Source organism: Rattus norvegicus, chromosome 12 (assembly GCF_021556685.1).
Source record: "Rattus norvegicus strain SHRSP/BbbUtx chromosome 12, alternate assembly SHRSP_T2T, whole genome shotgun sequence".
Taxonomy (NCBI): Eukaryota; Metazoa; Chordata; class Mammalia; order Rodentia; family Muridae; genus Rattus; species Rattus norvegicus.
This window is the reverse complement of record NC_141545.1, coordinates 21,543,151-21,571,067: the sequence shown is the minus strand read 5'-3', so window position 1 is coordinate 21,571,067 and position 27,917 is coordinate 21,543,151. Positions and strand designations below refer to the sequence as shown.

Here is a 27,917-nt window from a genome sequence, read left to right as displayed (position 1 = left end):
ACCAAGTACAGGAACCCAGACCACACTGGTCAGGGACAACACAGGACACCAGACAGCACACAGGCACTCGATGCTTCATTTCAACTGCCCTCAGTGCGCCTTGCTGGCAGAACAGCCTCTCCACCGTATCTCCTGTGACCCCAAAGACAGGGTGAGCACTCAAGAGGACCTTCAGCACTAGTCGATGGCTGAAAAGAGCTGCTCTCCATCCCTGTCCAGCTTCAAGGGGCTCAGGGACGAGACTACCCCAGGGAAGGTTTGTTGGTGTGGCGTGGAATCCTGGTCACCCAGCAGTTCACATCACAGCCTCCATGTGTAAAATCTTCAGGGCCTCTGATATCTGGGCGCTGGTGTCAATCTGGCCGTACATGCCCACGAGGAAGGCTCGGTGCAGCAGCACGGCCGCATGCTCTATGGAAGAGTTGAGGTCAGACCACTGTGGGCCAGCAGTGTCTCCCAGGGCAGCAGGCAGGCGCTGGGTGGGTGGCTCACCTTGGCAGAGCAGGGTGTACTCTGGCAGGTTCCTGAGGGCCGTCTGTACCACCTCGAAATCTCGGCTGCCCAGGCAGTACATGAAGGTGGGCAGAAAGTCAGCAGCAATGCTGTAAAAGAGACATGTTCACAGGGTACTTGCCTTACGGCCCAGGAGGCCAGGCCCCAGTCTCCCATGGCCTGGCTCAGCTAGTTTGGGATGACAGTGGCCCTAGGTTGGGGCTTTACCTACCTGGGGTTGTTCTGGATGGAGCGCAGTGCTAGGCTGAAGGCCAGGTTGCGGCAGGACTCCTCCGCTGAGCTCATCAGCCGCTGCAAGTTGGTCTGCTCAGGTGAGAGGAGAGTGTCACCGTGGGGACTCACCCTAGTGGTAACTGCAGGGCCTGTTCCCAAGATGCCACCAGGGTGGTGGCATCAGTTCGGGGCAGTACCTGGCTTGCACAGCAGCAGGGTAAGAACAAGACCCCAACCTGGGCTCTTTCCAGCCTCACTCACCGAGAAGAAGCCCAGGACCTCAGGTCTCCGCCGTGACATCTCATCTATGTCACTCAGGGTCTCAAGCACATCTAAGGGCAAAAAGTCAGGCTGTAGGGTCTGAGGAAACCTCTGTCCTACCCCAAGCAACCCTGAGACAGGAAGGGACAATCCTCAGGCAATTTAGTCCCCCAGAGTCTCCCTCCCCAAAATGCACCAGGAACTGCGTACCATGCTCAGTGGTTATCCTGACACTGTGCCCCCCCATTTGGCCTCGTACTGGTCTCAGGGAGGCCTGTAAAAAGGAAACTTGAAACAAACCTCTTTACTCAACCCCTGGTTCTGCTCTGAAGACTGACAGACCTGCCAGCCGCCCTGTCAGGTCTCAGAACCTCAATTGTGAGCAAAGAGCTCAGTGGGTTCAGGGTGGTCTAGCAACAAGTGGCTCACTCACCCTCAACAGCCTGGCCCCGGGACAGCCTCTTCATGTGGGGAGCCACATCAGCTACAGTCAGTGGGGTGGAGAGGGAGACACTGACCAGGGGTAGGGAGCCAGCTGAACGCTCATCTGTGAAAGGTTAGTCAGAGTCAGGTGATGGCTGAACACTGAGGGCCAAGCCAGACCCGCAGTCTCCACGGAAAGACTACGCCATTCCCAGAAGCACACTGGCCACTACCCAGGATGCCACATGGTGCTTGGACATGTGGTAGTCACGGAGTTGGAGGCGTGTCATGTGGAGGGTAGCACTGAGGATGCTGGGCTGCCCTGAGAGACTCAGCACATGTTTTCCTTACACTAACTACAGCCAGCTTAGGAGCGCCCTCCCTTGCCTCTGCCCTCATGGACCACTCCACACAGAGACTCATGTCTGTACAGTGTGTCCTCTGTGAAGGACCTTGTATCTGCCTTCAGGCGGCCCGAGGTCACAGTCAATCTGGCCAACAGAGGCAGCCAAGGCTAGCTGCAGTCACTGAGCTTCTATCAGCATGGTTCACTGAGTCACTGCCGATCTACCGGTGACTATGTCAGCATGGCTATCATCCGGCTGTGGAGGGAGCAGGAGCCATCATCAGGCAAGTGAGGTAGGGTAAGTCCTAAGGACCAGCCTGCCCAGGCAGCACGCAGGTACCCAGAAGGGTAATGTCTGAAGCAGAACCAAACATTTCCACAAGGTGGTTCTGTTCTGTCAGCTTGGTCACGGCACCGCCCACGCCCAAGCAAGAGACGGATGAGGTCTCGGCTCAGCCACACACACCAGGACCCTCCCTGCTCACCACCCGAGAGCTCACCTGCCCGCTTACCTTCACCTTCCTCATCCAGACCTTGGTCAGCTCTCCCATCCCGGCTGGGCAGACTGAGCCCTGCTAGTAAAGACTTCAGCATCACCAGGTCACTGTTGTCAAAGGACAGGTCACTGTGGAGAGAGCATGAGCTCACTTTAGAGGAGGGCAGGCGGGGAAGAGTGCCAGGTAAGGAGAAGCAGGGCAGGAAGGCGGGCCTGGGCTTAGGTAAGGACAAAGTAAAGAGGTAGGGAGGAGGGGTGAGTGAGAAAGAGGGCTGAGGGAGGAGGAAGGCTAAGTAAGGAGGAGGAGGGGTGAGTGGAAGAGGGGTGAAGAGAGAGGAGTGAGAGGAGAAGGGGTAGAGAGGAGGAGGAGGGGTGAGAGGTGAGTAAGACGAGGGGTGAGGGAGGAGGGAGGGTGAGTGAAGGGAGCACGTGGGGATGAGGCTGGGGTTGCAATTCAGACCACTGTCTGGACTGTCCCTTCTGGCTCCAGGGGCCACTGGGCAGCCCAGGAAGGTATGGGAACTCACTGGAGGGGCTCTGCGTGCTTCTGCAGGAAGGCCACGGCTGCTGGTGCGCTGCAGGCCACATATTTGTGGATGAACTGAACAAATTTGCTGATGAAGGGGGCCAGTTGGCGGGAAGACTTTCGGTAGTTCTGTAGAGAAGGCAGAGCCACCAGAGGCTTCCTCAGACCCTCTACACAACACATGACCCCATGACAGTCATGGGCCCAGAGCTAGCCTGATTGGGTCCTGCTGCTTTTAGTTTTTATTGAATGAATGTTTTGCCTGCATGTGTGTCTGTATGTCTTTGCATGACAGTGAGTGTCTGGTGCCCTGGAACTGGAGTTTCTTTTTTTTTTTTTTTGGTTCTTTTTTTCGGAGCTGGGGACCGAACCCAGGGCCTTGCGCTTCCTAGGTAAGCGCTCTACCACTGAGCTAAATCCCCAGCCCCGGAACTGGAGTTTCTAATGCTTGCAAGCCACCACGTGGATGTCAGGAACCAAACCAGGGTCCTCTGCAAGGGCAACTAACACTCTCTAATCTCTAAGCCCTCCTTCCAGCCCCTGGGTGCCTCCCTCCCTCCCCCCTTCCCCCTCCCTCTTCTTTCTAGATGGTCAGACACCCATATATTGCCTCACAATATTATAGCCAAGGCTAGTCCAGAACTTGCAATTCTCTTGCCTCAGCCACCCAAGTGCTGTGACTGCAGGTGTGCTACTCTGACACCTGGCTGGCCTGCCTTCTGTTTTCATAGTATCACAGCCAAAATGTATAGACTGGGGCATCTGACACCAACAAATAGCACGCAACGGGGCTTGGCACCAAGGGTCCTGAATGTCGGACTCCCCAGGCAGGGGATGCTGGAGCTTAGGAACCTCAGGGAAGAGCTGGTCTCCAGACAGTGGTGACAGAAGCCACTGGAGGGTGGCCTGGCATTGGCCCTAGCTCTGGGCTCTCCTGTAGGAGCAGAAGGAAGTCAAGCAAGGACAACAGGGGGCATGGGAGGATATTTGGCTGAGGAATGCGGGACACAGTTTGCCTGGCACCCACCAGGAGCAGGCGGATAAAGGACCGCAGGCAGTCCCAGAGTGCCCCCTGGTGTTCGCTCTGGAAGACTCGTGGCTGCAGCAGCTCCAAGATGCCCAGCACATGTAGGTAGAAGGCTAGGTGGTTCTGCTGCCGGAACTCCTGGAAGTTCAGATGTGTGCGGCCATGCAGGAGGGCTGCAATCATGGGCAGGTGCCTGGGGGCCAACAGAAGGATACCCTGGTCACACCTTCCCACTAGTCACCCCGACCCCATAGGGTATCCACTGCTGTGACAGCAGGCACCTTAGCAGCAGGATGGGGTGGGCCACAGCCAGCTTCCGACAGGCCATGTTGGCATCAGCCACTCTGCTCTCAGAAGACCTGGAGTCACTGGTGTCTGCCAGGAGCGTGATGAAGCGGTGGATGAGCCCGTCCAGCTAGGGGGAGAGGAGACTACTTGCCTATACATTGAACTGTCCCATCCCCCTCACAGCCTAGGACACCATTGCAGCTCAACATGGACACTCTAGACATCACAGCCAAGGCAGGAGTTCATGTGGCCCCTCACGCAAAGTTCCAGAGGGCACAAGCTGACCTGCCCTGCCCTGCTAAGGCAGTAGAGCTGGCCAGAATGGGTAGGAGGCAGGAGGTCTCAGGGATACTCGGGGGTGTCCTGATAGAGGTCATGGCCCCAGACTGTCCATATGTTAAACAATATATGTGCCAACTCCTGACTGCCCACAACCCGAGCCCAGAAAAGGGAAGGGGCATCCCCATGCCTCAGGCTGCATCCAGGGGAAGAGCCTATCACAGCAAGGTTGAGCTCCAGCAAGGTGAGGTGAGGTGATGCTGATGGTGCAGCCCCCTACCCCCCTGCTCTGTGGGCCACAGGGCTATGGCAGGCTGTGCCCCTCACCTTGCAGATGCTGCTACTGGTGGCACCTTCGCTTTGCAGCAGGACCTCAGGCACTGGCACCCGGACCTCTGGCCGCTGTAAGTACAGTTGCAACAGCAGGTCTCGGCAGCGCTGGCCTAGCACGCTGGAAAGGAGAGGGCAGAGGGACTAGGTCACTGGGATGGTGTGGCCAGTGAGGGACATGTGCTGAAGGAGTCACTCCCAGGTGACACAGTGGGGACTCAGGTACCTGTCCCCCCATTGTTGGATGCAGCTGGTCAGGTGCTCAGTCACTTTTCCAATGCTCTCATCGTTGCTACGGCAGCAGCTAAGCAGCAGGGGCAGCCGGGTCTGGATGAGGGTGCGTGCAGCACTGTCCCCATCCTGGCTCCTGGTCTCTGCCTCGGACAGGATAAGCTCCACCAGGCTGAGCAGCTCTGGGCCCTGGACATGGAGCACCAGCTCCTCCCGTCGCTTCTGCAATCAGGAGGCTGTAGGTCAGCCCCAGGATGTGCAGTCACCACCCACAGGGTTAGGCTAACCTCTGGAGACCTGCCTGTGGAGTGCGCTGGTCCCGGCCCTGCCAGATCCGGGGAACATGGATGCAGGCCCAGAGGAAGTCCAGGGAGGCTGAGGGGTCGAGCCTGGGAAGAAGCAAGCATATCTCCAAACACTAGAGCCAGGGTAAAGTTCCTGAGGAAAGGGACCTCTGTAGAGGGCTACCACTGTCCCTCTGAGGAGTCACTAGTCCCTGGTGAAGCATAACAGCACCCACACACTCCCAGGTCCTATGTTTGTAAGTTGGGTACCTGATGGTTCCCATGAGGAAACTCAAGCACAGCTTGTGCCCACACTATGGGCCTGTTACAGCCAAGGGACCACCGGGACAGATGGGCAGCTTCCCCAGCTCCTCTGCCTCCTGTACCACGTCATGAACATAAGCCAAATTCTCCACAGATAAAAATGTGCCAAGAAGGGTTGGGGATTTAGCTCAGTGGTAGAGCGCTTGCCTAGCAAGCGCAAGGCCCTGGGTTCAGTCCCCAGCTCCAAAAAAAGAAAAAAAAAATGTGCCAAGAAGAAGGGAGGGGCTGGACTATTTACCCATAAGTGAGAGGCTGGGCACCAAAAGCAAGATACTGGCCCTGCTGATGAGGGCACGCACTGAGCACAACAGGAAGCCCCTTAGGAGATGCTGCCCTGAACCAAGGTGTAGGGGACACAATTCATGGATCACACAGAGCTGGGGTCAGGGCTGGCCTCACCTCTGCTCACGGCTCTTGCTTAGCAGGACACGGGTGCAGCGGTGCAGCGTGGACCAGCTGGCCTGGTGTGTGAGGAGGGCCAGGAGGTAGGGGCGGAAGGACAGCACCTGGGCACTTATGTGGCCTTTGCCCTGGAGAAGAAAGAGGCCGGGATGATCTCAACTGGGCCCAGGGACCACCAGTTCTGATAAGTCAGGTCAGCTGACACGCTCTGGTGGGACCACCCAGGACACAGCAGCAAAGGGCCTGGCCTGGCCCATCTCCTCATCTCCTCCATGTAGGGCAGGGCCCCGGGTTTAAATGACAATGCACAAGGCTGGAGAGATGGTTCAGCCGTTAAAGGCTAGGCTCACAACCAAATATATAAATGACAATGCACAGCCAATACCCTTCCACCTTTCTCCACTTCTCCACAGTCCTGGGCCTACCTGGGTTCTTCAGACTTTAGGATCTGTGGAATTTCCCTACCCTCATCCCATTCCAGCCCCAGCCCCAGATGTGGCTCTAGTGTTGATCCAAAGAAACATACACCCCCTGGGCCCCCCACCGCTCTGGAGGCTACGAGACACAGAAGTCTGGAGTGGCAGCATTGCGGGAGGGCACTGGGCCATGTCCCTGTCACCTTTCTCCGTGAGAAGAGCAGCTTCCACTGAAGGTCAGGGCAACTACAGACAACCTCAGGGTCCAGTGTCTCCAGCCAGTCCACGAGCAGCCCAGATGCTGGTCCCAGGCGCATGGCCTCTGTGCTGTGGGACAGAAGCGTCAGAGCAGACGCCAGGCTGCAGAGCCACCATGCTCCCACCCCAGGCTACACTGCCGATTACCTGGCACCCTCCGCATCCTGCGTGCTCGGGCCCAGAGGCTCATCTCTTTCCTGCAGCAGCAAGGAGCTCACCACCACAATGGGCCCCGAGGCTGGGCTGGGGCAGGTCTCTGCGGTGGCTGAGAAGAGCGCCGTCAGCAGCTCTTCAAAGTGCGGTGAGCGCACCTCGATGAGGCCCCGGAGGACTGTGGGACAGGAGGCTGTCTGAGTGGAGCAGGCCAACAACCTGGAGTTCCCCAAGGTAGACAGTCCTCCCACCATCCTCAAGACGTGGGGCCAAGGGGAGAGGGGACGGTACCTTTGCTGATGAGCTCAGGCTCCACAGTACACTTCTCCCCAGACCTCAGGGTGGCGATGACGGCCCGTGCGGTGGAGTTGGCCACCTCCAGATCACGGTGGAAGCTTAAGGCCTCAGCCAGGTGCAGGAGCCCGCTGCGCACTGCAGGCAGTGGTACATACTGTGTGACCAATGCCATAGCTCTGGTTTGCTCACACACTCACGGCCTGCCTCTCTGCCCAAGCTAGCTGTTCTTCAAGAGGCCCGCACAGCTCTCTGAAGGCTTGGCTCCACCACAATGACACCAACCAGTCCCTGCCTGCCTGCCACTCTCAGCGAGCTCACCGTCACTGATCCTGCGTCTTGCTGAATAGCGGGTAGCAAATAACTTGAGTTGGGCCTGCAAGGGCCCATCCTCCACAGCAGGGCTGTCTAGCCACTGTAGAATCTGCATGAGCACTTTAAGGAAGAGTGAGGAGAAGCCAGTGTCCTGCGGGACAGCACGCTGCGGGGACAGACAGCCATATGTGAGCACGTTGGCACAGGACTCCAACAGCCCTGCCTAGCGGGGGAGGGAGGAGGTAGTATGCAACCTAGGCCCAGAGGCCCAGAGACAGGGCCAGGACCCAATATCATCCCACTTGCCACTCAAAAGCATGCCTCTTGAGTGCCAGGATGACCTTGAAAGGTTTAAACACCAGCCCTTGGGGACGTGCCTTCATCAGTAACCCATACAGCGGAGAAGAAACCCAGGTGTGCACACACATACACACCATACACACACATGCACTCGTGTATGCAGAGAGGGGTGACAGAGACCTCCTTCGTTCACCCTCTACGATGGGGACCTGTCCCTGCCATTGCCCCTGTCCCTGCTCCAAGGTAGCTGCTTTTTGTGTTAAAGACAGGAAACCTGCCAAGGGAAGCCTCAGGCATGCTGGGAACAACACCGGGCCCAAGGGTGGACTGGGGAGATACCCAAGGCTTCCTACCACAGGCAGAGTCATGTACTCTGGGCCCCAGTCTCCCACTGCCCTTGCCTCCCACCAGCCCACGTGCCAGAGCACCTGGTACTGGCAGAGCTGGCGCATCAGAGGGCAGGACAGGAAGTGGCTGTGGTGCATAGCCAGAGCAAGGGTACCCCCGTGCGGGGAGCTCAGCAGGGTGGCCATGGCCTGCAGAAGGCGAACTGTGATGCCGGGCACCTCGGGGTTGCCCTGGCGGACACGAGCCAACTCTTGGCCCAGGGCTTGCTGCAGTGCCAGGGCAAGGGGGCGCGGACTGGAGCTCTGCCACCGTGGATCCGGGCTCAGTGGGAAGATCTGGAAAGCAGAAGGTGTGAGAATGCGGAGGCCTCGTACCCGAGGTTCTCATGTGCATCCTGCCTCCCACCCATCTGACTGGGTCCCCAGTGCATCACTAAGGGACCTGGCATCCTTACTGGAAGAGTGGCAAGGGAGTCTCATACCCTAAGAGCTGCATGTGGAAGACAGAGGTACCTAGCACCCTAGCACAGGAACTAGCAGGAAACCCAGAACCCGACTTCATATTGTGAGCATGAGGAGTGAGCACAAGGTAAGTACGTAGTACACACGTCACGAGACACAGGGAGGGCAGACAAGTGCTGCTGTGGGCCCTCACACGACTGCCCTTGTACCTGTAGGAAGATGCCAGCTAAGTCGTCCTCAGGGCCGAGCACTGGAACCTGCGTCCCTGCCCGAGTCCTGCCCTGGCCTGGTGGGGGCTCAGGGCTGCTTTCTGGCTTAGGAGCCTCTGTGCTGTCTGTAGACAAATAGGAAACAAGTGGCCCTGTCCTGCCACAGACTGTGACCAGAAGGCAGAGCTGGACCTTGGGCCCACATAAGAACCCACAAACACGACTGACACAAGCCAGGGAATACAATGAAGGCCAAAAGCAGTCCAGCTCAGACGGTGACATGGAGTAGGGGAAAGAGGGGTTGTACCTCGTCGGGGTGGCAGGGAGGCCGTGAGTAGCGAGTGGAAGGTCTGGCCTCCAGAAGCACCTCTCTCGTGCTGGACCTCCACCAGGTGAGCCATGTAATCTGCAAAACAGCGGCCAGGGGACCACTGGGGGTGGATGAAGCCAGCCTGCCTTTCCACCAAACACAGGACTGGGGGGCTGGCACACCATGCCCAGCAAGCTCTTCTATGACCGCAGGAGCTAGTCAGGCAGTGGTGGCACACATCTCTTGTCACAGCACTTAGGAGGCAGAGGCAGGCAAGATTTCTGAGGTAGAGGCCAGCCTGTCAGAGCTAGTTCTAGGATAGCCAAGGCAGCACAGAGAAAAACTGTCTCTTAAAGACAAAAAAGCAAAGACCGCAGGATTCCCAGCAGAGGACCTAGGGTTCCCTCCAACCTCAAGTCAGTCGTAATGGGGACAGCAGTCTCAGAGCTCCACAGTCTGCCACAGGGGTAGGTGCACACCTGACAGGACAACCGTACAGTCTGCCCTAAAGGGCTTGGTGGGCCACAGTGTGCTGAGGCCTCATGGCCCCAGGACTTACTCTTGTCCATGATGTTCTGCTCCAGGGTCTGGGGATCCTGGGCTACCGCCTGGTCCAGGTACTGCAGCAGCTTGCTCATGCTGGACACGGGGATACCAAAGGACTGCACGAAGAGCAGCAGCTGCTGGGGCTCCAGGTCCTGCAGGGCTGTGGGCAAGGTGTACCAGCAAGGGTAGCTCTCAGATGCACCGGCGCAGGGCCTGGCTCTGACAGTCTCCACCACACACAGTCCCCATGGCTTCTGAAGCCATGACACTGTCAATGGCCCTCTGGCTCACTGGAGTCCAGACTCCTTGGTATGTCTGTCCTTCACCAGGCTTCCCAAGTCCACCCAGTCACTCACTAAAGTCTCCTTTCCTGTCTGGGGCCAGACACATGTCCGGCCCCTGATGGGACCTGCCTCTGCTCAGTGCAGCTTGTCTATACACATGCCCTCCAGACGACTAATCGAAGGCCCTGAAATTATCTCGTGCCTCTAAAAGCCAGGTCTTTTATAGCCATTTTTGCTCCAGGCCTGGTCTCTGAGCCCTCAGAGTTTTTGGTATGTCTGACAGTTGGTTCAGGCTCAGAGGCAGCAAGTGTGAGGTCAGGCCCCTCCCCCAGTCTCACTGGGCCCCTCCCCCGTCTCACTAGGCCCTTCCCCCAGTCTCACTGTACCAGCATCCACCAGCCTGGGGACCTCAGAGCGGATCATGCGCAGCTTCAGCCAGTCGGGCAGCAGCAGCGCCTCCTCAGAAGTGTCCACCAGGAAGGCTGTGGGCAGCGGCTTCTTCTCTGGAAACCAGATGTCCAGCAACTCACTGAACTCACTGTCGCCAGCTTTAGGGAAGACATAGGGAGCAGCTGTGTTATCCGAGGAGCCACGAACCCAAGAAGGATCCCAGACAACCAAGGGCTGTACTTCTTTTTTTTTTTCTTTTCTTTTCTTTTTTTCGGAGCTGGGGACCGAACCCAGGGCCTTGCGTTTGCTAGGCAAGCGCTCTACCACTGAGCTAAATCCCCAACCCAAGGGCTGTACTTCTAGAGGGGCGGGGGGAGGGTTGCTGAGGCTTTTAGGGGAACAGAGAAGGCTCAAGTGATGGGGTAGATGAGGACTAAGAAGGTAGTGGGCACGCAACTTTATGTCACCCTATCTGCTGTGTGGTGCCCACAGCGGCCTGGGTTTAGGGGTGGAGAGCGGCTTCTTGCTCAAGGTCACCCAGAGTTATCTATGAGCCAGAGAACCGCAGCGCAAGCCGTCTGTCCTCAAGTGCCTCAGTCTTTGGTTCCAGAGAGCCCAGGGGACCCGACAAGATGAGACAACATGAAGTCAGCTTTCCCTGCTGTCCTTCCTCAGGACAGTGACATGGACATACACCACAGACGAGCACTTCCTCAGCCTGGTAGTGAAGCCCACCCCCATGCCTCAGAATTCCCAGCCAGGGCATCTGGACCCTTTCCATTCTCTTGGCATAAAGGGAACCTATATGGAAGCTGCTGTGGTTACCAGGACAAGAGGGAAGGCCACTGACCAGAGGGGTTTCAGGCCCTGGACCTGGCCACTGAGTCCCCAGGCCAACCTACAGGGCCATGGGGATAGTGGGTGTTCAAATGTGCACAGGATACTCAACACCCTAAGCAGGGAAGGCATAGTCACATGGTACCTCCCAGCTACACCAGAGGGTTCGTCCCAGGCCATCCTGACTAGAAGCTGAGTTCAGAAAAGCTCAGGACAGATTGCTTACAACGAGGCGGGCCCAGTGTCAGCAGGATGACCATGGCATGGACGACAAGGATATGCATGGTGGCTGTCTCCCCACTGGTCCAGCGCAAGAACACTTGGTCCTGAGACTCCGACTATGAGAGACGGCAGAGGGACAGGTACCAGGTGGCTCAGATGGTAGGACAGATAATGGCGTGACAATGTACCCACCCTGTGTCCTGCTTCAGTCCACCTCAGAGCCTCCCCTGAAGACCATCCCCTGCCCCCATCACCCAGCTCTGAAGGCCCCATCCCGCTGGCTGAGTTGCTGACCCTCTTGGCCCTCACCCAGCTGTAGACCTCCTCGCCCTCCTTGCTCTTGCGCATGCGCCGCACATAGCGGGAAAACACGGATAGCAGGGCACTGAGTACAGCATCGGAGGCAGTGCTACAGGAAGGCTTTGAGAAGAGGTGCGCCATGATGGTGGAGCGTTCCACGACCAGTCGGGCCACATCCTGAGTAGGGACAAGAGCTGTCAGAGGCTCCAAAGATTCTGGCCATGAGTAGCCCCACCTCCTCGACTTCTTCCTTGGCCTCCAGCCCAATAGCCAGCCACAACACAGGTGACAAAGCCATCTGCCCCTGCCAGAATTCCCTCACCAGGGCCAGGTCACTGTGTGGGCCCTGCTCCTCCACCGGTGTGTGCTGGGACAGGTAGATCAGATAGGCGCTGATGGTCTGGGGGTCAGTTTCCATGTGGATGGCCTGGGGAGGGTGGACAAGTCTAAGATGGATCCTGGGGTAGTGTACAACTACTCCTTCCTCCCAGGACTGGCCTACCCATTCCATACCTGCTGGAGAGCCAAGGCAGTGGTGGTCCTCACGCTGTCAAACAGGGGCAGCCTGGGCAGGTCCCGCAGCAGCCACTGATAGCCCTGTAGTGCGTCTGCCTCCCCGACATCCTCCTCCATGGGGGGTTCTTTCTCCTCCTTGTCACGAAGACCACCCTCTGACAGCACAAGTGACAGGCCCTGCAGGTACATACAACCACTCTCACAGTATGTCCCACCCAGGGAAGGAGACACAGACAAGAGGCAAAGGGCTCCGGTTCTTGTAGACTAGACTAGCAGCACCTGTCCCTTCTGTCCACACAAATTAGGAAAGAAGTCTGAGAGAGCCAAGTGGTTAGTTATTCAATACATACACAGAAAGCCAGGCTGTGGCTCAGTGGGAGAGCCCCTGCCTAGAATCCCCCAGTGAGGGGCTGGAGTGTGGCTCAGTGGTAGAGCCCCTGCCTAGAATCCCCCAGTGAGGGGCTGGGGGCGTGGCTCAGTGGGAGAGCCCCTGCCTAGAATCCCCCAGTGAGGGGCTGGGGTGTGGCTCAGTGGTAAGAGCACTTGACTAGCATGTGTGAGGCTCTGTTAGTCCCCAAGATCAAGCCCTCACCACACACACACACACACACACACACACACACACACACACCCTCCCTCCCTCAGCCACAGCAAGTCCTTCACACACACACACACACACACACACACACACACACACACACACACACACACACACACACACACACACACCCTCCCTCCCTCAGCCACAGCAAGTCCTTCACACACCTGGCCACACTCACCTTCATGGCCAACACGCGGGAGGCCACCTGTGAGGAGCCCAGACGCCGGAGGAAGTAGTCAAGCACCTCACATGTGGTCTGCTCATCCGCCTTAGGGCCTAGCAGCAGATCCTGTAGGCGGCCCAGCAGCTGCCGCTGTTTCTGTTGCCTCTGTGGACCAAGAAGAACTGTCAGAGCACTGCCGGAGTAGACTTGGTGGGGTGGATGGATGGCTGGGATCCCATACCTGTCGCTTCTTGGCCTTCTGCTCCCGGCTTTCGCCCTCGTCATCCTCCTCCCCTGAGGCAGTGGCGTCAGCTGCATCGTGCAGCAGGAATTCGCACAGGCACTGCACAGGCAGCACATCCAGAGAGCCTTCACTGGACTGCACCAGATCTGCTAGCCATGGCATGGACTGGGAGGAGGCCTGTGTGGGCAGCAGAGAAACTGAGTGTACCAATAGAGGCCCAGCCCTGGGCCCCGAATCCTCTGCCCTGCAGAGGCTCTAAGGTGCCCTCTGCAGGGCAAGTGTCAACCTGTGGCAGTCAGCACACATCCGAACCCATAGTATGTCTATGCACCATCAGCGTGCAAAGGCACAGTGCTCCAATGCACTCTGCCTTTGGGGAAACCTCTGGAACCTTCGTGGCCTGTGCTTCCTCCACCACTCGCAGGGCAGGACTCACCTGGCGCTGGATGATGTGCAGGAGAAAGTCTGGGTTACGGCTGCGACATAACAGGTGCCCAAGGCGCAGGGATTGGTTGAGGGCCTTCACCTGGTCCAGGATGTGAGGTGGTGGTCTCCGGGGAGGGCCTCTGTGTGACACGGGACACGAGAGTCAGAAGGTCACACATATAACACTGAGTGCAAATACTGGAAAGCCACACTGTCCCGGCCCTGCTACCAAGGGGCAAACAGCTCAACTAACCCAGTACCCTAAGGCCTAATTCCGAGATCCACACCATGCAGGGGCAGAGCAGACAACCCGAGGCCAGTTCCTCGTGTCCCTTCCACCCACACCTGGGACAGGGAGGATGGCATACTGGGGGTCCAGGCTGGTTAGCTGGGACAGGAGGAGGCTGCTGCTCTCGGTGATGGTCTGCTTAGTGGAGGCGGCGGCCAAGTGACCCTCAAAGGCCAGGATCTCCTGCTTCTCTCGCTGAGAGATTTGCAGCTCACGGTTGATCATCTCCGTCCTTGTCTCCTCATCCGTCAGCGTGCACGGTGGGTAGGAGTAGTTACTGGAGATCAAACATGCAGGCCTAGTACCCATCCCTGCACATGGGTACCCAGCAGGCGATGTTCAGTTCAGGCACACACAGCTACGGTTGCAGGAGCACAGCCTGCACACTGGGCCAAGCAAGAACACTATCCAGTTAAGCTCCAGTGGCTTCAGGCTCCAGGAACCCACTTCACACAGCATGACAACTACCTTCAGTGTGGAAACTACCTATTTATCACATTTCCAGTATCCCGGATACCTCCTCTGCCACACTATGTGACACCATATTGTATTTTACAGGACCCCTGTTCCTCATGAAAGCCTCACGGAAACATGGCAGTATTCTGTGAAGCACAAACACTTCCCCCTTTGACATGCTCAAAAATTTGTCTCCGCAAGGAGTCCCTGCCACTAGATCCCATGCCTCACATCCCCCGGGCATAAACCATACACCCAATATCCTACACCACAGCCATTGCCCAATGCCACAGCCATACACACAACCAGTCCACAATGCCACAGCACATAGCTGGTCCTCATTATTATTGCCACACACAAGCCTGATCCCTCCAACATCTTTAGGCTGTGACCTAAGCCCACTGCTCTCTGTGGTGCCGCCTGGCTGAGCTGGGCCTGTTACACAGTGTCCCCACCCTGGCTCACACAGGCTTCAGTACAGAAAGACTAGGCTTCATTAGCCACACTGACCACTGTGAAGGTCACTATGGCTGTGGATTTACTGCATTCCCCATGGGCCAGGCCCACACCCATTCTACCCTCTCCCCAGTCTTCAGTGTGCGAGCTACCCAACATGTGTGCTACCCAACATGTGTCACCCTACCCATGGGTTCCCATGGTGACAGCTAGAAGCACACTGCCCAGCCCGAGGGAAGGCACTGAGACCCATGAACAAGGGATCTGACTTCAGAAACTGCACACCAGGAGGCAGACACCAGGGAGGTGGCATAAATAGTGCTCCTCTGTGCAGCCCTGCCCTGGGCTGAAGGATGCTCATCCACTTACTTGGTCATCACCATCTCCATGAGCATCTTCAGGGTGGGATACTCCTCCCATGCAGCCAGACCTAGAGAACAACCGGAAGCACTCTCGCCTGCCTCCCTCCTTCCCTCCCTCCCTCCCACCCACCGGCCCCGACCCTGCACCCCAGCTGGTGCTCCCACAGGCTCTGGCCCAACATCTATCTCCATGGCCATGACAGCTCACCAATGTTCTCTGGGTTGAAGGCGGCCACGACCAGCAGTAGGGGCCAGGCCTTCCAGTAGAGGGTAGAGATGGCAAGGTTTGGGGGCTGATACCTGGAAGGCAGAGGCGGCCACAGTGTGAGCTCTGTGCTCTGAGCTCGGGCCAGGCCGGTTCTATTCCCTAGAACCCAAGTATAAGAGCCAGATGGAGCTTGTGATCCTAGCGCTAGGAGGTGGGGACAGACAGCCCTGGGCCCCGCTAGCCAGCCAAACTGATGAGCTCCAATCGAAAAAGTAAGGGGCCCTGGCTCAAAACGCAGGCGAGCAAGAGGGCTCTGCTGGTGCCATCAAGACTGAGGGCCTCTTTGTTTAGAGCTCGAAGGGGCTCGAGACCCCATATGAACAACAATGCCAAGCAACCAGAGCTTCCAGGGACTAAGCCACTACCTAAAGACTATACATGGACTGACCCTGGACTCTGACCTCATAGGTAGCAATGAATATCCTAGTAAGAGCACCAGTGGAAGGGGAAGCCCTGGGTCCTGCTAAGACTGAACCCCCAGTGAACTAGACTGGTGGGGGGAGGGCGGCAATGGGGGGAGGGTTGGGAGGGGAACACCCATAAAGGAGGGGAGGGGAGGGATTAGGGGGATGTTTGCCCCGGAAACCGGGAAAGGGAATAACACTCGAAGTGTAAATAAGAAATACTCAAGTTAATAAAAAAAAAAAAAGTGTTGATCAAACCTTCAAAAAAAAAAAAAAAAAAAAAAAAAAAAGACTGAGGGCCTGAGTCTGAGCCCCAGGACGAAAATGGTGGAAGGACAGGATTCCTACAAAGTGTCCTCTGACTTGCACATACAGGCCATGGCACATCTACTTGTGTACACACACACACACACACACATACCACACAAAAAAAATTTTTAAGTAAAAAAAAGATGCTCGGAGTACAGTGGCAGTGTTTGCCTCATACACACAAAACACTGGGTTCGACTGCTAGTACTGAGCAAAAAATAAATAAATAAATAAATAAATAATAAAAAAAAAATTAAAAAGCCATGCATAGAGGTGCACGCCTTTAATCCCAGCAGTCAGGAAGCTGAGGCAGGTGAATTTTGGTTTTGAGCTACACAGTAGTGAGACACCATCCAAAAGAAAAGATAAGCAAAAAGAAAATCTCCCAAAGTCTGAGGACACCCTCCCCCCGGAAAAAAAAGCCACTGGAGAAGGTATCTCTCCCACACAGGAATAGCCGGAAGCAGTTGTGGGCCCTGAGAGCCAGCTCCCCCTCAGGCTGGCTGGGGAACAGGCCCGTCTGCTGGGAGTCGGGCTGCGGCCTTACCCCGGGGGCAGCTGGATGTTCTCAGGATGGTGGTAGGTGCACAGGTTCAGTACCGCGTCTATCAGCTGGATCCGCTCCACCTTCAGAACTTCCACATCTGAAACCCAAAGATGCCCGGGTTCCCGGGTCTGGCCCAGCCCCCTCCCTGGGCAGCAGGAAGGAAATGGGAAGAGAGGCTGAGACTGCTCCAGATGCTGTGTCAGTCTGACTGTTACCACAGCATGACAGGCTAAACCGGGGACAGGCGACACACGGGCCCTGCAGGTGGCTGGGCCCCCCGGCAGCAGCGAGGGTGAGGGACAGCTGGGATGGCGGCACCTCTTGCTCCTGTGAGGGGCAAAGGGTCAGGGGTGTTACCATCAGCCTGCACGGCCGCAGCTCGCTTCACAAGGTGGTCAGCCAGTTCCATGGCATCTGCGGGGCCAAGCGGCAGCTCTCGAGACAGTCCAATGACCAGGATCCGCATCAGGGTGTCCTCCAGGATGGGAACCTCTGAACAGAGGCGCAGGAAGAAACTGCAGGGGACATTGGGAGGAGGGGTGGTGAGGAACCTCCAGGATCTCCTGTGGCCAGCGGCCAGATCCAATCTGCCTTTCTACGAGTATAATCTTCCTTACTCTGGTGGCCCACACAGGAAAATTGCACGCTAGATCCCAGCATTTAATGGACAGGGAGAGCGGGAAGCCACTGCCAAAGGCTGCACACGACCCCCCTCCCCCCCCCCGCAACCATAGAAACATGGCAGCCAGGGTAGGCAGAGTGCTTGGGGTACGGACAACAGGACGGCAATGTCTACCAGCTAGACCGATAGCAGGAGTGGAGAGGACGGCAATGTCTATCAGCTAGACCGATAGCAGGACTGGAGAGGGGGTGTCCCAGAACATGCAGGTGACCCAGTGGGCTGGAGGGTTAGCCAAGGAAGGGCAGAGTGGGAGTGGAGAGGAGTTGCCTGGGGGTGTGTCCAGGGAATAGGGAAGGGCAGGAATGTGAGGCAGGTACCACTGCACGTGAAGAACCGCCGAAGGTTCACAGGGAGGGTCTACCTGCCCAGCATTGGCTAAGCCTGTGCCCACAGGCTGCCCTGCCCACCCCAGTCCTCACTTGCGGTCACTCTCAGGAGGCCAGTTGTCCCACTTGTAGTAGGTCTCGGGCTGCTCGGTGAAGAGCACCTTGTGGAGGCTGCAGGGACAGAATAGGTGTCAGTCAGCTGTGTGAGGAAGTCTCCATCCCGACGGCACCCCGCAGGGACAGCTCAGGCAAAAGCTAGTGATGGAAAATTGCTTGGGGCTTCCTGACTCCTGAGCCACCTGGCCACAGTGGCCACTAGGGACCAAGAGAGGGGTCATCGGGGCCTCTGTGAGGAACGGAGGCCCTCATGTAGCTCTCACGCTCAGGACCCTTCTGTCTTCGAGGGCTTCAGTGGCAGGGCTCTAAGGCTGTGTGGCCAGTGGCCCCACTGGAGGTAACAGGCTCCCATCTGAGATGTACTCACATAGGTGACACTGTGAGGCTAAGAGAGATGGCCTGCCTCTTACCAATGCACATAATCCTTGGGGGCAAGTTTGCTGATGGAGGGGACGACAGTGTGAAGCCACCACACAGCGTCACGCTGGATAGCCGCAATCTGGTTCTGGAATGTGCGTAGCACCTCGAGGTCTAGGGAGGTGAAGAGGCTCCTGTTATCCTGTGGCCACGGACTCAAGCAGGCCAGACCACTATGGAGACCACCCCTGCCCCGTTACCGGTTTCCCACCCAACTTTAGGCCTCAAAAATTAACAGGATGCCTGAGTGAACAGGCTCCAAATTACAAGGCCCAGTTTTACACCCTTGGCTGGAGTTCCCCCCAGCCTAGCAGGGTCTTACTTCTCTTCTCTCCTTTGTCCCAGGCGACTCCAGCCTCCTTCACCTGGGCTGTAATGCCCAGCATCATGGACACAGCCAACACGTCCGTGATGTGAACCACAAACCGCTCCTACGGGCATTCAGAGCGGCAGAGCCCGAGTGACCGAGGGCCCTTCCCAAGGGTCCCCTGTGACACAGGGACGCATGGAGACATGGATGCACAAACTACTTAAGAGTTTGTCTCCACATCTGGAGACCACCATGCTGGGAGAAGAGCTGACAGAAGCAGGCCTCTGGGTCCAGGGTGAGCCAGTTTCTGATCAGGCTACTGGGAGGGGACTCAACCAACAGAGGAAACCCTCTCCCCAATGGTAGACTGCCACGATGGTGGACTGCCATCCTGTCCCAGCGCCCCTGCTTCATTCTTCTCAGCAAAACTCCCTCCCACCTCTTGCTTGGCACCCCGAGTCAATCAGACCCTTTCCTGGGGGACTCTGTCCATCCCCCCAGTTACTCCTCGGCCCTGACAGCTGCAATGTCTACATCCACGCTGCGACCATCAGCTCCCCAGCTTGGTCAGCCTGGCTCCATCCTTACGAGGGACGGAGCGGCACTAAGTGGCTTCACACTTGGATGTGTCTGCACACAAGCCTGGCGCGTGGCCGTCCCCTATAACAAGGTTAACGCTCGGTGTCAGGAGACCGCAACGTGGAGGTAGGTGGTGAGCAGGGGTCCTAAGGCACCTTAAATTCCATCTCTAGGTACTGTGGCTCCTTGCGCTCCTGCATGAGCCCCAGACAGAAAGCCTGGAAGTTGATCTCGTGCTTGGTCTGCTTGATGATCTCACGCAGCAGGGCCCTGGAGGCACGGAGGTAGTCATCCTTGTTGGTCAGCAGATCCTGGAACACCATGGCTAGGAACTGAGGAAAAGAGAAGCCACAGGGAGCTAGGGTTAGTGACCATCCAAATGCATGCATTTACCACACCCTGCCCCTCTAACAATTTGCCAGGACCTCACTTGGGAGCTGCAGAGAGCCTCCCCCAGGAGAACAATCCAAACAACTAAGCAGCAGGTAGGATTGTGCAAGACAAGGTCCCACAGCACATGTCGGGCTACCTGTCCAGAGAGGAGGGGGGCCCGTCTCCCCTTCATGGATGTTGTATTTCACTCTCCTGACAGTTGGCAGGAGGGCAGCCAGTCCTCTTCTGACCAGAGTAAAGGTTAACTGGTAGGCACAAGGATGTGGATGCTGCCAGATATCGCAGCCCACTTCACCCCATCCACCTGGGCTCAGACAAGACTGAGCACCAAAGCTACCTCCTGGGCCGGCAACGACCCAACCGAGTCTCTTAAAACACTAAGCTAAAAGGCAATCATTGGACATGGCCAGAAGCTAGTGCAGAGAGTCTAACAAAACAGCCAGAGATCCCTGGCTAAAGACAAGAGTTTCTTGTTATGGAGAGATGGTACACCGGGTATCCACAAGCTAGGACTCCAGGCCAGCGCTGGGGAGCTGTGGAGATGCCTGTTTGGTTTAGAAAGATCCGAACTAAGGAGGCTATACCATGCTGGAGCTGGGGAAGCTGGGAGGCTCACTGCCCAGCACTATCTGCTCCACAGTGTTAGCTCACAAGGACGGTTTAGAAACCAGAAGTCAATGGGTCTTCCTGCCCGTTGAACTCAGAGCCAGGAGTTTCTCCCTCTGAAGCTCCGCAAGCCTCAAGCCTCACCCAGACACAAGCCCAGGGGCTGTCCCATCCTGATCCCCACCTTGGGCGCCAGCTCGGAGCTGTGCTGCAGCACGGTGTACAGAATCTGCATGTTGTTGGGGTTCCGAGCATTGGAGAGCTCGTTGAAGATCACGAACTTGATGGTGGTACCCAGGTTGTCCTTGTGTGCGTTGAGCAGCTCCCTGGACACGAGAGCCGAGAGGGTGAGGGGGGGCCAGGCCAGGCTGCCCCTGCTGCCCGCTGGCCTGGCTCACCTGCTGCCCCCCTGGCTGACCGTACCTGATACAGAGCATATAGTGGTTGAGGAGCACCTTGGGTTTGAGGCGGATCTTGATCAGGTGCGAGATGACATCCATGTCTTCCGAGCCATGCGAGTTGCAGTTCATGCACACAGACATCAGCAGGTCCTGCGCTGGCCTGGTCAACTGCAGGGAGGTCAGGGCGACCATTAGGCACGCAACCACAACCACACATACTCCCCCCTCTCCCCAAGGAGACCCTCTCATGAACTGTTTCACCCCCACAGCATACCTTGGGGTTCTGCAGCCACATCTCCAGCCGCTGCACGGCCAACAACCGCACCTCCTTGTAGCCGCAGGTGGCTGTGAGCAGCCGCAGGAGGTTCCTGGACACGTTGTCGATGGGCTGGCGCCGGTTCAGCTGGTCACGGAGCATATCCAGGACATACTCTTCCACGCTCTCTGTGAGTTCATCGTACCTAGGCCAGAGGGGGGAAAAGGAGGCCAGGAAGGATGCCAGCTCCAGTGCCCTCCCTTTGGCCTTCTGAGACTGGGGCTGTGCAGCTCACCTACCTTGGCATGAGCTGCCCCTCTTGCTCAGGGCTCAGCTTCTCCTCGGCGATCAGCAGCTCCGTTTGGCTGTCCTCCTCTTCTGTGAGTGACGGGTGGGGGCTGCTACCTGCGGGAACCATGGGAATTAATGAGTGCCTTCTGCCAGGGATGTGGAGGGTAGGGTGGTGACCTCGGGCCCAACCTCACAGACACCTTGGCACCTCTTACCTGCACCAAGTTCGCCACCACTGCGTGCCCCCTCCCCCTGCAGCAGGACGCTCTTTGGCGGCATCTTAGTGTTGAAGGCGGTCTGGATATTATCCACGAAGGTGCGGCAGTGAGGGCTGTCCACCCAGATCCGCTCACCCAGCGAGTCTTCGATGTATACCTACAATGAGTCATGTTTGGACCCTGCCTGAGGCTGGATGGGTATCCAGCGCGGGCATGCAGGAGGCCTTCGTCAATGCCCATGGAGGAAGGATAGCACACTGGGAGCCTCCCTTGGTGTCCCTCTCCTGTCCTGGTCTCCGGCACCCTCTGTTCCTCAGCGCTCTGCTCCCTGGGACCCTAGGGAGGTGACTCACCTTCACAAAGATCTCAGGCCAGTTCTCGTCCTCCTCGTATGCGGCCATGAGAAGGTTGCAGGCCAGCACAGACACTAGGCTGTTCCCTTTGGCCTTGAAGTTAACGGAGGCGTCCCTCCGCAAGAGGCTGCACAGGGCCTGAAAGGAGGGTAAAGTTACGGTTGTCCTGAGATGCCCCCCGCCGCACAGAGACGGGTCTAGGGAGGGCCCGGTCTCACCTCGATGACACCCTCTGTGGCAAAGATGTTGGGTTTGATCTTGGCCAGGTACATGAGGCTCAGGTAGAGCGTGCTGTCAGGCTTGGCCCTCGTCACCTTCAGCTGCTTTACAGCCCCGCACAGCACTCCCTCGATCCTGTCGTCATTGCCCTCCAGCTCGGCAGCTTCGATCTCGTCCAGCAGTACTGTGGGCAGAACTGACCACGCGGGAGCTTCACGTTAGCCATGGATGAGCAGAGGCCACGCCCAGGGTGGATGATGACAGAGGCCATGCCCAGGGTGGACGACGGGCAATACAGATGGTCTCACCAGCACATGCATGCTCTGTACACCCAGAAACCATACGCCTGAGTCTGTACCTTTTTCCTCAACCCATGGCTTCACAAATGCTAGGCAGGGGCTCTACCACTGAGCCACATCCCAGCCCCTCACTGGGGGATTCTAGGCAGGGGCTCTACCACTGAGCCACGCCCCCAGCCCTCACTGGGGGATTCTAGGCAGAGGCTCTACCACTGAGCCATGCCCCAGCCCCTCACTGGGGGATTCTAGGCAGGGGCTCTACCACTGAGCCACTCCCCCCAGTCCCTCACTGGGGGATTCTAGGCAGGGGCTCTACCACTGAGCCACACCCCCAGGCCCTCACTGGGGATTCTAGGCAGGGGCTCTACCACTGAGCCACACCCCAGCCCCTCACTGGGGATTCTAGGCAGGGGCTCTACCACTGAGCTATACCCATAGCCTTCAATTTACTTTTTTACTGCAAGATAGAGTCCTGTTAAGAAGTGGTTGAGGGTGTTGGGGATTTAGCTCAGTGATACAGTGCTTGCCTAGGAAGCGCAAGGCCCTGGGTTCAGTCCCCAGCTCCAAAAAAAAGAACCAAAAAAAAAAAAAAAAAAAAAAAGAAGTGGTTGAGGCTGGCCTTGAACTTTTGATCTACCTGCCTCAGTCTTCCAAGCTGTTGAGGTGATGCGCCTTGACCACCATACCCTCTGAGTCTTTCAATGACATCTCAGTATCAAGGGATAATGTAGCTTTATGAGACACAGCTTCAAATAATGGCTGCGGGATGGGATGCTTGCCCCTTTTGGCTTTCACAGAGAATTCCCCTAGAAAAGGCTCCAAGCAGACACACAGACAATGGTGTCTGCTACTGGAATGCCAGATCAGAAACATGTTTATGCTAAGGCATCATGGAGTTGTTATGAGTCACAGAGAGGCTCTGGGCTGTATAGTTCAGTGGTTAGAACACTTGTCTCATGCGCACGGGGACCTGGGCTTAACCCTGACACTATCAAAGGCATCATGAGATAAATGACAAGAAGCAAGGGAAGGTCAGACTGCACAACTGCAAGTGCTGGTCGGAACCTTCTGAGGGCTCTTTGGGGACCTATTTTCCACCTGGAAAATGGCACCAAAATGCTCCTTGTCCTGGGGGCAAAACAGTGAGCAAAGGATCCCCTTCCACTGCTAGAACCACTTGGGTACCACCACAGTTGGCACACCTCCCTCAGCAGCGTTCAGAACAGTGCTGTCACAACCAGGGCAGGCCGGAGACATGTCAGGTAGGTGATGGAGTGATGAGCCGGGAGTGGTTGTGGGGATGGGAAGTGCATCTGTTCACAACATCAGGCGGCGAGCCCACAGGGAGCCAAGATCTCATCACACCCGTTCCTGCGGAAGACCCCGCTGGAAGTGGTTCCGACAGGCCTGGGTGATGGACAGGCTATCTCTCTGGGGAAGTCAGCAGTCTGGGCTTACCTTCAATGGGCACCACAGATGGCTCCTTAATTGATGGAGAAATAGCTCGCTTTTCTGCAACTGCGGCCTCAGCCAGACGACCCAGGGCACTCAATGGGGGAGTGGAGGACAGTTTGGGGCGCTTAGTGAGGCCAGTCAGCCCCGAGGCCCCAGACAGAGAAGCTGACGCATCTCTCTTGCGCTCTGAGGGTAGTCCAGAAGGGGCTGGCTTCAGCAGGGTGGACGCTGTCTTTGATTCATTGGCTTGACCCTTGGACCCCAGAGCAATAAAGTCTCCTGGGGGAGGGTGCCCTGCAGAGGAAAAAAAAAAAACCCACACCTGTGATACCCATGTTCAGAGCGGATAAACAAGACCCCAAGGGGACAAAAGTAAAGTCAGAGGTTACTCAACATCACCCTGGCAGAGCAAGCGATGGCTGACACCGATCCAGTGCTGCCTAAAACCCAAGCCATTCATAACTCTTAAGTACTGTCTACCTAATTCTTACCGAGTTTCTTCAAAAGTATGACCCTCACTTTACAAATAAAGTCACAGAAGTTAGGTAATGGGTCAGTGTCACACAGTGAGCAAGAAGAACCTTCAGGATCCCAATCTAGACTATACGATCTCAGGAGTTGTGATTCTGGTCCAGTTTCCCTGTCCTTCCCAGATGCTCAGCAGGGCAAGGAGCCCTCAGAGCAGCTATGAATGCATGAACCCTGGGTTGGATGACCATGTCCTGCAGGAATACTATGCTCTTCAGTACTCCCAAGTTAACTATGTCCCGTAGGTGCCCCTTCAGTGGCCGTGCCCTGCCTGCAAGGAGCCCTTTCATTGACTGTCTCGCGGGCGCCGCGCGCAGGGACCCACCTGAGGGCTTGGCGGCCGCGCTGGGCCTCCGTACGGTGGTGGGCTTGGCTCGATTCATCCTGCCCGCGGCCCGGGCGCCCCTCGACGAAGCGCCGTCACCTGGGAGGAGGCGGCGGGAGTCACTCGCTCGCTCAGTCATTCATCCCTCGCGCCGGGGCCACTGGGCCGAGTGCCCAGGGCCGCCTACCGGGGTCACAGAACAGGGCCAAGTGCAGCCCACACACGGCCGACTGCGGAGACGAATGCCACCGCAGGGAGCAGAATTCACAGAATTCACCTGGGTGCAAGGGCCCCTCACCTACAGTGCATCACCCAGCAAACCCGCAGCACGGGCGCTCCGGAAGCGCAAACTGATTTGCGCTCCTTCCCTGTGCTGACTTCCCACTAACCGGAAGTAAAACAAACCCGAAGGTGAGGAAGAGACAAGAGAGGCAGGCAAAGTGTATGTAGTGTTTGCACCGCCCTCTGGTGGCCGGAGGCTGGATGGACCGTACCTGTGCCAGTCAGAAAGTTCTGCTTGTCGGGCATAAACTGTTTTCTCTTACATTTTTGGAGATGAGTCTGATCCTAGCTCAAGAAGTCAGAATCCTACTTTCATAGTGATCCACTAGTGACATGCTCTAAAGTCAGGGATGCTGAAGGCTTCCTTCAATGGCCTCTGGATTCCACCTGATTTGGGTACCTCGATCTGCATGGAAACCAGAGCTGTCAAGACAGGTGCTGTCAAGATTTGTTCTCGTCCCAGTGCTGAATATCAAAACACTGAGACAAGGACAAAATTCCAGACATCGCTCTGAGACCATGTTTGTGTGTGTATATGTGTGTGTACACATATCTATACACATATATGTGCACGTCTGAGTATATGTATAGATACATAGGCAGACAGACAGATATTCCAAGGGTATAGAATTAGGATTTGGAGACCAAGACTCTCAAGCACCCTTACTAAATTGTCCCCACGATGGCCATCCTCCTTGGTGCCAGCAAGCCCAGAGCTGTATTGTAAACATTTGTGGACTGAATAAAGGGTGTATTTGAACAGTCTGGCACAGAGGGTACTCCAGGCAGAGAGCTGGTCTTCAGCCCCAGGAGCATGCCTCCTGATGCCTGTCAACGTTTGCAGTTCAGGATCTCTCCTACGGTGACCCCAGGGCTGCTGCAATAACAGTCAAAGGTCAGGGCCAGCAAGATGGCTCAGTAGGTGAATGCAGAGCAAGCCTAATGGCTGAGTCTAATCCCCAGGCTGCACATGAGAATGCAAGGAGAGACCCAACTCTACAAAGTTGTCCTCTGACCTGCACGTGTGCTGTGGCATGCATGCCTGTGCATTCACACCATGCGCCCCCAATAACAATAAATAAAATTTAGATTTTGGAAAAACAAAAAGATGAGCCGGTGTGATGGCGCACACCTTTAATTCCAGCGCTCGGGAAGCAGAGGCAGGTGGATCTCTGCGAGTTGGAGGCCAGCCTGGTCTAGTGAGTTCCAGCACAGCTGGTGCCACATAGAGAGACTGTGACCCAGAACAAAAGCAAAAAACAGACGGAATGAATGATGGGAAGTCTGTTTACTCCACTAGATCCTAACCTAGTGACAGTGGGGTCCAGCTCAGTCCGAGTCCTGCTTGAGGACCTGTTGGGGAAGGTTGGACAGAGTCCCGCAGAACAAATGTAGTAAGGATGCTAGGAAATAACTCTGAGCAGACCTGCAGCTGCTGCGGTCTAACTGCCCCAGTGGCAGGAAGCAGCTGTCCCCATCTGCCAGCCTGAGCCTCACACTGCTGTGCCTGGTGGTGGACAGTGTCTCGGGGGCTCTGGGGCTCCCTGTATGGACCCAGCATCACCACATCACTTGCAGCAACTCTCCCTCTCTGTGGTACCAGCTTCAGTGCCTGCAAAGCCTCGCTGCATCCCTGCTGGAACTCCCACCACAGGGTATACCATATGGCATGCCAAGACAGACCCTGTCAGGTATCCTCAGAGCGAGGCCAGAGCACCGAGGAAGCTCTGGCACATAAAGGGCAGATGTCTGCCCTAGCATCCATTCAGGGACATGTGAAGTGGGGACACTGAGGAAGAGGAAGGAAGCTAGGAACTCCAGATTCACCTGGCCCACCATCTCTCTGAGGACCCGGGCTTCATCCATTCCAGTGAAAGGGGAGCTAAGCTCCTCCATCAGGACCACTGCTGTCCTCTATCCAGCTAGCTCCCTTCTGGTCTCCTCTTCCTTGCTGCTCAGCCAGCTCCCTCTCCAAGAACTTGAGCAAGTTGGTACACCAAACCCACCCCTTCTCCTGTGACCTGTAACCATCATCCACCAGGGATGAAGACATTTTTGGTTTGTTTTTTCAAGACAGGTTTCCCCATGTAGCCCTGGATGCTCTGGAATTCAGAAATTCTCCTGTTTCTGCCTCCTGAGTACTGGGATTAAAAGCATGTACCACCATACCTGGCTAAAAACATTTTTTTTAATTTAAAAGTAGGGGTTGGGGATTTAGCTCAGTGGTAAAGCGCTTGCCTAGGAAGCGCAAGGCCCTGGGTTCGATCCCCAGCTCCGAAAAAAAGAACCAAAAAAAAATTTAAAAGTAGATAAGTGGGCTGGAGAGATGGCTCAGGAGTTAAGAGCACTGACTGTCTTCCAGAGGTCCTGAGTTCAATTCCTGGCAACCACATGGTGACTCACAACCATCTGTAATGGGATCCGATGCCCTCTTCTGGTGTGTCTGAAGACAGCAACAGAGTACTGTTATATAAAATAAATAAATCTTTAAAAGAAAAAAAGTAGGGTTTGGCGGCGTATGTCTTTACTTATAGCACTGGGGAGGCAGAAGCAGGAGGATCTCTGAGTTCAAGTCCAGCTTTGTCTACATAGCGAGTTCCAGGACAGCCAGGGCTATATTGAGAAAACCCTATGTTTTTGGGGGTTGGGGGAGAGAAGAAAGAAAGGAAGAAAAGCAAGCAGGGAAGGCACCTGACATTGATCTCTGCCCCACTGCCTTGCCCGGTATGTGTACCCACAGCTATGTGTGCCATGCTTTTAAGCACTGAGCCATTTCTCTAGCCCCTATAGATTTGTTTTGTTTTTGTTTTTGTTTTCATTTTGATGGTGGTGGTGTTTTTATGTATGTGTGCACACTGCTGCTCTCTTCAGAGACACCAGAACAGGGCATTGGATCCCATTACAGATGGTTGTGAGCCACCATGTGGTTGCTGGGACTTGAACTCAGGACCTCTGGAAGAGCAGTCAGTGCTCTTAACCGCTGAGCCATCTCTCCAGCCCCTATATTTGTTTTTTTTTTTTTGTTGTTCTTTTTTTCGGAGCTGGGGACCGAACCCAGGGTCTTGCGCTTCCTAGGCAAGCGCTCTACCACTGAGCTAAATCCCCAACCCCTATATTTGTTTTTGAGATAGGACCGCACACTTTAGCCTCAAACTTAGAATCCTCCTGCCTCTGCTTCCGGTACCTGGCATGACACAAGAGTGCCACCACAACTGCTTTGAAACAATCATTTT

General features: G+C 56.2%; 1 protein-coding gene across 9 annotated transcripts; it reads right to left on the bottom strand.

The window, feature by feature from the left end:
* Window positions 1-55: 55 nt before the first annotated feature.
* Window positions 56-24,792, bottom strand: Ints1 (integrator complex subunit 1). Of its 9 annotated transcripts, none has more exons than XR_015633905.1 (48): window positions 24,403-24,754; window positions 23,553-23,843; window positions 21,795-21,991; window positions 21,577-21,714; window positions 21,221-21,380; window positions 21,015-21,119; window positions 20,733-20,926; window positions 20,481-20,626; window positions 20,242-20,383; window positions 19,214-19,390; window positions 18,492-18,600; window positions 18,163-18,283; window positions 17,729-17,806; window positions 16,985-17,142; window positions 16,628-16,724; window positions 15,308-15,399; window positions 15,107-15,167; window positions 13,905-14,102; window positions 13,547-13,676; window positions 13,108-13,287; window positions 12,882-13,031; window positions 12,100-12,279; window positions 11,909-12,013; window positions 11,596-11,763; window positions 11,291-11,402; window positions 10,224-10,385; window positions 9,567-9,713; window positions 9,005-9,103; window positions 8,698-8,822; window positions 8,108-8,362; window positions 7,386-7,545; window positions 7,062-7,202; window positions 6,765-6,948; window positions 6,563-6,686; window positions 5,941-6,071; window positions 5,235-5,322; window positions 4,929-5,155; window positions 4,700-4,823; window positions 4,087-4,220; window positions 3,806-3,998; window positions 2,780-2,907; window positions 2,257-2,381; window positions 1,421-1,534; window positions 1,198-1,261; window positions 988-1,058; window positions 725-816; window positions 493-602; window positions 59-411 (listed from the first exon to the last, which is right to left on the bottom strand). XR_015633905.1 is itself a non-coding variant. In NM_001432127.1 (47 exon segments), coding segments are annotated over 47 exon segments (6,660 nt in total). In that variant the 5' UTR covers window positions 24,542-24,792; the 3' UTR covers window positions 56-295.
* Between the last annotated feature and the right edge of the window lie 3,125 nt (window positions 24,793-27,917).